This window comes from Centruroides sculpturatus, unplaced genomic scaffold (genome assembly GCF_000671375.1).
Source record: "Centruroides sculpturatus isolate CEXI.00-Female unplaced genomic scaffold, Cexi_2.0 scaffold1429, whole genome shotgun sequence".
Classification (NCBI taxonomy): Eukaryota; Metazoa; Arthropoda; class Arachnida; order Scorpiones; family Buthidae; genus Centruroides; species Centruroides sculpturatus.
In genome coordinates, this window is record NW_019385592.1 from 9,023 (window position 1) to 20,258 (window position 11,236).

General features: G+C 36.1%; 2 protein-coding genes across 2 annotated transcripts in view; both read right to left on the bottom strand.

Annotated features, from left to right (window-relative positions):
- Nucleotides 1–4,911, bottom strand: part of LOC111640399 (15-hydroxyprostaglandin dehydrogenase [NAD(+)]-like) — a gene marked incomplete at its 3' end in the record, with an annotated part of 13,037 nt that extends 8,126 nt beyond the window's left edge. The window contains exons 1-4 of the mRNA XM_023386408.1: nucleotides 4,781–4,911; nucleotides 413–536; nucleotides 163–257; nucleotides 13–84 (exon numbers count right to left, since the gene is read on the bottom strand). Of these exons, the coding sequence (XP_023242176.1) occupies nucleotides 13–84; nucleotides 163–257; nucleotides 413–536; nucleotides 4,781–4,873 (384 nt within the window). The remainder of the gene's footprint in view (nucleotides 1–12; nucleotides 85–162; nucleotides 258–412; nucleotides 537–4,780) is intronic.
- A 3,829-nt stretch (nucleotides 4,912–8,740) lies between these two features.
- Nucleotides 8,741–11,236, bottom strand: part of LOC111640402 — a 7,965-nt gene continuing 5,469 nt past the window's right edge. Inside the window, exons 2-3 of the mRNA XM_023386410.1 lie at nucleotides 10,629–10,774; nucleotides 8,741–8,995 (exon numbers count right to left, since the gene is read on the bottom strand). Of these exons, the coding sequence (XP_023242178.1) occupies nucleotides 8,869–8,995; nucleotides 10,629–10,774 (273 nt within the window). The 3' untranslated portion in view covers nucleotides 8,741–8,868. The remainder of the gene's footprint in view (nucleotides 8,996–10,628; nucleotides 10,775–11,236) is intronic.

Here is an 11,236-nt window from a genome sequence, read left to right on the forward strand (position 1 = left end):
GCGGGAGGCAACAGAACCACCACTTCCTCCATTATGTTTTCCCATATATTTATACGCAATAAAGCAGCCATTTATAACTCCATTCTAAATGTTTTACGAATTATTAATGATAAAGATGCAAAAATATAATTAATATATTATTAGCAAAATATTCAAACCAACCAGGTTAACGTCCACGACTTTTTCTACCCCAACTCCTGCATTATTTATCAAAATATTTACGTTTCCAAATGTTTCTTTAGTTTTCTGGTAAGTGGCTACAGTTCAAACGCATAAAACGAAGGTTAATATTATCATATTTTTACAATTATTTATTGTATTTTAATTGTTTAATATCTAATTAAATTTTTCTGAAATCAAATCCGAATTGTATCATAAAAACAAAAATTTTTAATTTCTTTCAAATACAAACCTTCAAACTCTTCGAATGACGAGACGTCGCATTTCAAGAAAATACAACTTGTTTTCCCGAAAACTTTTTGCAATTCATCCACCGTTTTGTTTCCAATTTCATCGTTTACATCCGAACAACAAACCTAAATTGAAGAACGAGTGTGAAATATTGCAAGATATTGTATTTCTGCACTTAGTGTTCATCCCATAAAGTAATAAAAAGAATGCATGCAATATAGAATAGTAAAAAAAAAAATACAATAATTATAGTATAGGTACAGTACTTTCTGGTTTTCGTTTGGAAATTACTGATTTGTCTTTTGATAGGTCGATTCTTACAACGCAATATTGTGGCATTTTGTTACAACCCTACGTTACAGATGATCTCACCAGTGAGATCTAATATCGGGGTATTATTGCAGACGGAAAAATAATTATTTTAACTTAAAATTAATCAAAACGATTCTAAAAAGGTTCCGTACCCTGCGCCTATCTGCGACAGCATCTCCACAGCTATCTCCATCTCTCATATTAATTTCTATTTAAGGCCATACGGCCGATCGGTGAAGATGGCAGCCTACTACTTTAGTGAACCGGAAATTAATTCAGACGGGTCAAAAATAATAGGAAATTTTCTGAGGGTAGTTCGTCCTGGATATGTCGTGTTCTCACTACCCGGTCGAAACCGTGATGGATATCATTAAACAGGATCCTTTAATGCCAACAGGGTGTAAAGAGTAGGAAATGGAAATCAAGATTGTGTATGTTTTGATCAGCATAAACGTATATATCCTTTTTTTTTTGTTTTTTTTTAAATAATTTTTCATGAAACAGATGGAAATTTGCTCATGTGTCCTGTTTAGTATAAACGGGAAATATTTAACAAAATCGTTAACCTTCGATTTTTGAACATGACAGATTGATTAATTACCGTATTTTTCGCCGTATAAGACGCACCGGCATATAAGACGCACCCAATTTTAAAGGAGGCAAATTCAGAAAAAAAAAGATTATGAACCAAATTCTGTAGTAAAATATTTTATATCAACTGTATAAAGTTAACAGCAGTTAAGAAAAATTTTATGTCAACCATGTAACATACTAAGAGCTATCTTTACTATCATAAACAGTCTCTTCTGCTTTGACATCTTGATGGGGTGGTATGAAATATGATATATTTCATTCAGATATACCATACTACATATATCACTGCTATTAGCTGAGCGCAGAGACGAGTGCCTTCACCCGCTCCCGTGCTGGCTTACGAGACTCTAAAAAGTGCACAAAGCCAGCGCGGGAGAGAGCGAAGGCACGTGCCTCTTCGCCCAGCCAATCGCAGCGCGAGGCAAAGACCGCACAAAGCCAGTGCGAGGCAGAGCGGAGCTTCCTGGTATCAGACGGCGCCAAGAGGTGGAAGGGAACGGAGTGGCCGAGTATTCCTGCGGTTATGTATGTATGCAGAAGTGGAGGGGCAGCGGAGGGCCATGGTGGGCTTTTGTATTTGCCGTATAAGACGCAGGCACTTTTTTCCCCCCGATTTTGGAGAGAAAAAGTGCGTCTTATACGGCGAAAAATACGGTAAATGGAAGAACCAGTACTGTAAGTACTAGCCACAATTAAGCCCATTACTGATAGGTCCGTTCGCAATGGGCCAGCATGTCTCGACCCGTGATTACACTTTTGAGATTACAAGTCTATCGATTTATCGGACTGCAAATCAAATTACATTTCAATATGTAGAATATGATATAAAATTTTATTATTGTTTGTTTGTGTTTTCCATATACATTTTTTGATTCTCGTTTCTCATGCCTGCCAGTGGCCGAGTAGACAAAAATCACTGAAAACTAATAGTTGGTCACGGGTCTGACCAACGGACTGGCCACGCGGAGTTTCCTGGGTTTTCTTCACGTGCCAAACACCTAAGTATCGACTAATTTCCCCTAGAAAGTCCTCCTGGGAGGCACTCCCTTTAATGGATCGCTCATGTCAAGGGGAGTGCCTCCCTGAAAGATTGTGTTGCGCTGCCCCGTGCTTATCAATTCCGAAGGTCATTGTGTCGCATTGCCTTATTCCATCAATCCTACTCAGTGGCGTAGCATAGTGAGGGCGGCCCGCCCCGGGCGGTTCTTTTTAGGGGGCGGCAAAATTTCACAATAAATAATAATAATATCTTGTAAGAATTTGAACCATTTCATTTTATATTTTTGTCGCACCTACGATTCGGACCGATTGAAATGAGCACGGAATTTTTCATTACGTATTCTGTGACAAAACTGAATTTTAGTCTTTTAAATTGAGATACCTAAATAAGTGGGCGGCGAAATTTTTCTCCACCCCGGGCGGCTGACACCCACGCTACGCCACTGCGATTATTATAAATAATAAAGCTGTAAACGACATTCGATTATTTGTTTTTCACTAGACTCGCTATAAATCATCCATCAAGTAAATATGTTTAGGATCCTCTCGAAAGTATGTTGAATATGGAGCGAGTCAGAGAGACACAGGTTATTCATGCCCGGCATAAGGGTTATTTTGGGGTCGCTCTGGGAGACCCAGGATAGAATCCGGACGAGTCAAGGAATCCCCAGGAATTTTTCGGATGTGGTCCGTTCGGATATGTCGGGCCCCGGCCCTCACCACCCGGTCGCCCCATTGTGGGCCTGGCCGAACCCATAATGGGCCTGCTATAAGAGGCCTTCTTAGTGCCCACAAGGCGGAGAGAGTATAAAAAAAAAGTATGGTCCGTGGGGCCAGTGACAGACCGTGAGCGCTTGATAAGTAATCCGCGGGTTAGTTTAATCTAATCATTCTTCTAAGTCAAAATTATTTGTTGTTTAACCAGAGGAAAAGATTATTTTATGTACCACTTTGTAATGTTTGTTCATTCTAATTTACATGTATAGCAAAATGATAATGCATATTCTTCAGTGGTATTTTATTACTTCGATATCCGACATGTTTATCCAATCTATTTTTGAGTAAAAAACGTCAGAGTAAACAAAGCGCACAAAATCTATATTTTTAATACATTTTTGAACTGAGAGAACAATTTTCCAAGTATGTATTAAAAAAAAAAGAAAAAATGATTTATAATAATGAAATGTTTGGCATAGCAGAATTAGGAGGAAAATATTCGAAGTAGAAAGACTAAAAATTTCAAGGTGACTTGCAATCTTAGATTCGTACAATTCATTAGTAATTTACATCATCTTTCTTTCAAAAATTATCAAAATATCGATTATGGAATTCAAAAGTTGCATATATATCTCTGTCTGGCGAAATAGAGAAAGTTAAATTACAAATAATACATAAAGAACAAAAAAAGTCATGTTCAGAATTTTATCATTTATAAATGTTGACTCATGTCTAAAAAACAAACGTAATTGTTATTTATCCGAGTTTCAAAACTTGCTAATTCATTCAAAGAATTCGCATTGCATCATAATGGAGTGAGTAACTATATTTTGTGTCAGTCTGTTTGCAAAATATTTATTATCCAAGAAAGTTTCAGACATTTCTTATTCCGTTTATCTTCTAGTTTATAGACATTAAATGAAAATTGTGAGAATGCGAGTCACAATAAAGAAATACAACCAAGTCCACATTACAGACAATTGAAACAATTCACGTTGCTTCTCGTAGACTTTTGACACACTTAAGTTTCTAAATTATTCAGAAGGGGAAATGGATGAAAATTGGAAGTTTGTTCCAAAAATCAACCACATCAGGTGCCATTATATTTCAAAATTTAAAAAAATGGACTTTTTTAAACTATATGCTTCAATTATTTTTCTATTGGCTCACGAATGAAAACAATACTGTATTGCGTCGAAAAGAGTATATGCACGATGATAAAGCTTCATTTATCTGGAGCAGAGGGAGTTTCGTGAAGTGTATTGATAAGAGATTTTCTCTCTACATTTATATAAAACAAAAGTTATCAATAAAATTAAAGTTTTTAGTGTATAATAGCACTCAGTGTTCAAAGTGTAATTATATTCTATAGGAGAAAAATGATTGATTTCTTTGTGGATTTTTGTAAGAATTTCATGAAAAATTAGTGATAAAATATTTAATTATAAAAACTTGCCGAGTTTTTAAAAATATTTCTCGTTTTACTAAATTATATAGAAACTAACGAATACGCTTATTATTTCGCACATAAAATCAACATGGTGTGGAAATGATGGCACAGTCATGTAGAGTTTTTATAATCTGTGAAAATGTAAAAATATTTCTTTCGTTAATTAAAAAAAAACTAATCAAATTTAGAATTGAATAGCTTTACGTCAGAAAATCTTATTGGGCGTTTAGGTTACAGAGTATAATCAAAAATTGAAAATTATTCAACACTATTTGAAACACATTTGAAAAAAGTTACCTTACAGCCTTTTTTGAGTAATGCTTCACAAGTAGCTTTTCCTATTCCCTGAGCGCCTCCAGTAACTAAAGCTACTCCTTGTTTTATATCCATGTCGCCTTGACCCTGCAGCTAAAGTTCATTTAACTACAGATGCCAAGTCTAGTTTATTAATAGATAATTTCGCAATATCAACGTCGGTTGTAATTGGCCACAGATTAACATAAATATAGATTTGTAGTGTATATGTGTATAATTATCGTCTATGACATGACTGGTTTCGAAGTGTATTTCTATTGAAAATATTTAGAAAATAAAGTCAAAAATCTGTTAAATATTTTATACTGAATTTAGCAATTTATTTGAAAAATTACAAAATTTCATATTATAATTTTCAAATACATAAACTTAAGGATTTTCACCATTATTCACTTCCTCTTTCGGCTTTCTAGAAAAATAAATAAAATTATTACTACTTGTAAATTTTTAGGTAATTTTTGTCACGAGATGATACGAAGTTCTTTTTCGTAAATTGATATTTTCATTCGTTTGTCTTATTTGAGAGAAGTTAAACAGTTAAAATAATTCAGGAATTTTTTAATGAGCACATTTATCTAAAATATTCAGTTCATCATTCAATGTAAAAAGAAATTGTTTGCATACAACAAACTGTAGACAAGCGGTTGGCCTACCGTTCTGGTGGCAAGTGAACAAATTTCCAGGAATTTTTCTAGGGTTATCTGTCCCGGATGTGCCTGTCCCTCACCACCGGCTGCCCCCATTTGTGGGCCTGGCCAAAATCACAACAAACATAACTTAAAAAAAAAGGTCCTCAGTGCCCACACGGTGAACAATCAACCCTCTAGAACTGCATGATGCAAGTTAATACTGTATTTGCGATATGATAAACTTGTTTAAGATATACGAACAGTTTCTATGCCGTTATTATGAGAAAAGACTTCAGAAAATGTAGTTTAAATAAGACTTAAATATCTCGAATAATAAATTTATTCAAGTATATTTTCAATGTTTTTGCTTCCTGGAACGAAATTGAGGAATGACCTGAAATTTAAATTAATCATTTTGACTGGATCGCGAGCTAAAAATCTTGAGATTAAATTTTAAAATTGCAATTTCCAAAATTTATATAAAAATTATTTAAATATTATAACTATTCGATTCAACATAGAGTTTAATTTTAAAAATTCTANAAACATACGATGATAAACGTACACCGATTAAATTGTTTGAACTCACCGAAATGTAAAAATTAAAAGAGGATGTCGTTGGGTCCTAATTATGGATAGCTCCGACAGTGAATAATGTAAAAAAACGTGTAGCTGCTTCTATTTAAAAATGTTTTGTTATTCATTTTGCGTCAATTTCAATATTTGTTTGTTTTGAAGAGAAATAAAATATATTTTAACTCTTACATATTAAATATTTATTTTACATCTTTGTTAAGTATCTGTATAAGAGTATGTTTATGCATAAGTAAACTGTATGTGAGCCGCTCATTTGCCAAAACGATAAGTTCATAAAAGAAAAGGTAGAAAATATGCATTGATAAATTTTTATACATTTCTTGTGAAAAAAAAACATTTCTTATTCAACGGCCATAAAAATTATTTCTATGAATGATGTCTCCAAAGTTCAGCGAATTTTTCGCAGAAAAATAACTTATCAGAAAACTTTCGTCATTGCTTAAGCTTACGTTGTCGAACGGTACACACTCGGTAAGTAATCCTACAATTTCTTGTCTATAGCATAGTTTATATGAATTATTCTCAAAAAATTATACGTATTTTGGAAATGTCGAGTCAAATTAGTCTAGAATTGATTAATTTTATGGAAGAAAACCTATCAAACAGCCGTAGTCCCTAAACTGCACACGTGTCGGGCTGTGATTGGCTCATGTATTTAAGTGACTCGTACAACACGGAAATCACATAACACGGAACGTATCTACCGTGTTATAGGGGGGGTCGACTGTACTTTTTTGTTTTACGGATATAATACAATACAAATAAAGAAGTAGAAGGCCGTACCGTAGGCTAAGCCTTTGAAAAGAAGGAATGGGATAGGAAAGAGGAAGAGGTGGGAAGTGGAAGGGGGAAAGGTAGATAGGATAGTGGGAAGCGAATCTCGTGAGCAACAACCAGTTTCCGATGATTGAGTAACAAAGTTATCCACACAAGATGGGTCGCAGCCCATTTGGATACAGAATTTGATTTCTCAACAAAGAACAAAAAAAATATTGACACAGTAAAACACGCGACAATGTTTACAGACAAGACGTGTGGCAAGCTGAGGACTCCGCAGCTGAACGTAACAAACAATGCGAGTGCCAGAACAGTATACATGGATGCACGTGGACACTTCAACGGCACGCGATAAAAGGCAAATGGACGAACATGACGCGCGCTAGAAGTTTCCTTTTATCCCTTTTCCCTTTTATTTTTCCTTTTCCCCTTCCCCCATAAGTATTTATATATGAACATTTGTTTGTAAGCCGAAAGGCTTACAAACAAATGCGGAACAAACACACGCGACTAAGTCTGCAAACAGCACAGAACAAAACTGGCAGTACATTACGCCAGCTCACAACAAGGCAGAAGCGCAGGAAGCAACGAGGCTAGTCTTCTCCCTTGTGGTCTTCGCGCGAAGATACGGCTTCTAGTGACGAGGTTGATTACTCGACAACTGGAGTTCCACTACGGTAAAAGTCTGGCAGGGTGACTCCTGTCTGTTTAATGAAGTTGGAGAATGCCACAAAAGTTTTTTGGTACTAAAAAAGCCCTCGCAGTTACAGGCAGTATACAGGGCCAACGATAACCCTCTGTATAAATAGTGCCAGCTAGGCGCTTCCTATGGAATTTATACTTTGGGCACAGGAAGATAATATGATGAGTAGTTTCGATGTCTAGAGTACAGTCACACTACCCGTCTCCCCTTTGGAAGAATCGGCGTAATGTACACAACTCGTTACAAGTTTCCTTGGCCTGTGACGATCTGGGTGGTGTGGAAGTCTGGAGAATAGTAGTCCATGGTCCTCCTGGCTTTAAGATTCGAATTGAAGTTATATGTGGTCCTTACCTGTTGTTTCACTGTTCCCTTTCTCGCCATTGCTGAAGACTTATGGATAGTAAGATGGCCCATCATCAAACCCGTATGGGTTCGACCACGCCCACAATGGGGCGGCCGATGGTGGGTGACGGGACCCGACATATCACTCCGAAAAATCCTGGAGTTTTTCGATTACCCGTCCGGATTCAATCCCGGGTTATCTCATAGCAGCAGGATGACTCCTTAATTTAACTGCTCGGCCATTCTAAATATTGTGAGTTCCATGTCCAAACAGTAAAATTCGCTTTTACACAATTTAATTTCAAAATTAATTTACATATTTATTTTCTTATTTTTAAACAGTAGCACTTAGTGTAAGTTTGTTTGGTTATGGCAACGCAACACTTGGGCGATCTGCCTAGGTAGATGCCTTCCGGGAGGTCTTTTTAAAACTCCACGTGGCCACCCATCCGAGCGATGCGCGAACCCACGATCGAGCTCCCAGTGTTTGGGATACGAGGACCGTTTCGCCACTGGTATGCCCCACTTAGTATAAGATAAAGCAATACAAAAAATAAACAAGTAAAACGGGGAAGAGTAAGTATGTCTCCAAGAGCACGAGCAACGCATGTGCAAATCTCGCACTCGCGCCTGTTTGTAAAAACAGTCTCAGCATTTCGTATTTTATTTTGACTCGTTCTCTGTTCCCTGACTATCTACAAGTCTGGTTTATTTTATGTGCTCATGATTTGGGCATCAGATACTCTGTGTCAAATTGCAACTCCTGACATGTATTCCTTCATACCTCTAAGGTGGGCAGCCGTTGACAGCAGCGCGATTTGAGATGAGACATAGTCTCATCAACAATATTTTCTTTTAAAAGCACATTATTAAAATATCTTCCTTAATAGAGTTGCAATAAATAATTGCGCGTTATTACTATATTATACTCATTAACTTTATTAATCATGCTACTTGTCTACAATTTAATAAGCATTAATTAGAAACTTTTTAACATTTGCATTACTACATCACATTGAACATTAATAAAACATCTCTGCTTCAGGCATCGGCACATAAGTGTTTTCTTTCCCTCCGATAACGGTCATAACTGCACCATTCTTACCATCTTCAAGAAGTTGTATTATTGCTTCTGCTATAGCACTGGGTCTAAAAGTATAAATTAAAATAACAGATCAATTTACGTTTAACACCATTAGAAGTCTTTAAGGTTATACATTTAACACCATTAGAAGTCTTTAAGAAATAAGATTTTGTCGCTTTGTTTTTGTTAAGTTACGGTAACGCAACACTCGGGCAATGCCTTCCGGGAGGTCTTTTTAATTAAGGGTGACTGGCCCCTATTCAGGCATTACAGACGTGGAAAAACCTCGGAAAACTCCACGTGACCAGCCCATCCTAGTCAAGCGCGAACCCACGACCGACCTACTAGTGTTCAGGTAACGGAACCGCTTGGCCACGCTGGTGGGTCCTAGATTTTGTCGCATTTACATTACTTTAAAACCTGGAGTCTCAGCTTTTAAGGCCTATCAGCATTCGAGTGGATATAATCACTGAACACTGGTTGTGGGTTCGTGGCTTGTCAATGGGTTAGTTACGTGGAGTTTTCCGGATTTTCTTCACGTTTGTAACATCTAAATAGGTTCCAGTTCCACAAAAGTTCTCCCGGTTGGCACTCCCCTTGGCAAATCGCCCATGTTGTCGTAACAAAATAAATAAACCAAACCTAACTCCAAATATTCTGCTTCAATCACGAGACATTTTTAAAGCCAGTGCCAAAAAATAAAATAATTTTGTAACATTAGCTGTATTTCAAATTTGGCAATATACCTCTCAAACTCTTTAAAAATATTTATTGTTATAATACTTCTGTGTGTGGGAACATTCTTTGAGTCGTATAATTATAAATATAATGCTTAAGGGCCGGATGACCGAACGGCTAATATGGCATGTTAACGCTCTGGGGATCAGGAATCAAATCCGAACAGATCGAAATACCACAGAAATTTTTTAGTAGTAGTCCGTCCAGATATGTTTCGTCTCTTATCACCCGGCTGCCCCATTGTGGGCCTAGTCGAATCCATAATGGGCTTGATTTAAAAAAAAGGATCCTCTTAGTTCCCACAGGGCAGAGTTAAAAATTTTTTTTAAATGTGAATTTATGGTGTTAACTTATAAATTACAGTACCTCGTTTTATCTTTAAAATATAAACTTTCACTCTAAAAAATATTTAGAGATTTGATTTTGGTAAATATAATTGCAATTTTTTAGGCAATTTCTGCCTTTTGGGAATTAAGAGAGCTTTATTTTTAATTTTTCATGGTGAGTTCGGCCAGGCCTACAACAAGGCAACCGTAAGAAAAAGGATCACGAAAATTTCTTGTGGTTGCTGGTCTGGATTCAATCAAAGATCTTCAGAGGTGGGTTATTGATTTATAGATACTTACTTATCTATTACTGGGGTGAGGAATTGAATTCATAATGAAATGTAATTATAGATCAGTTTGAGTTTTATATAATTTGAACTAAATATTACACTTCGTAAATAATAGTTACGTACAGTAAAACCTGTGTAAACACGATCCGACGGTACCGGAATTTTTACCAGTTTGGTAGGTCCCGTTTTGAACAGGTTTTTTCAATACCGAAAATCGCTGCGTTCCGGAGAATTTTTTCCGTTTCGGTACATATTCATTTTATTAATGTTTTGTTTTGAACATGCTTTACTGCATATATTAAACAAGGACGCATTGAAGTGAAAATGAATTAAAGAATACTTACTCTAATATAATTAGATTTTTTCTAATTTTATCATACTCTTCTTCAAATGGGGTTTCATCGGTAGTCAGCCAAAACAAATCGGTGTTGATGCCAGAAGGACACACAGCAGTGAATTTAATCCCACTTTTTTGATAATGGAGTTCATGCTGCAATGTAAAATTATTATTATAATCTTTAACGTTTTACGATAATAAAAAATAATAATTGCAAAATATAGAGGAGAAGGTGGTATTATGGAACACTGCGGGTATTATGGAACACTGCGGGTATTATGGAACACTGCGGGTATTATGGAACCACCCTATTTCGAACTGAAAATAAAGGCGAACTGTAGCGGAATGTGGCTGAACTGAACTAGGCAGACATCCATAGCGAGGGGATCTGTTTAACTGAAGTAAAACCCGTTTTACTTCAGTTAAACAGTTGTCCGCATTTAATCAGCAAATTTGTTTTTTTCAAAATTCGCAAGTTTTGAATGCTAAGTGAATTTAATTATTTTTAAAATATACATCGTGTAGTTGTAGGTTCACTGGTGCATGTATTCTGTTCCAGAGACTTAGGGGTACATATTAATCTGTGTGATGTTCACGTTTTTTAAATTTTGGTCT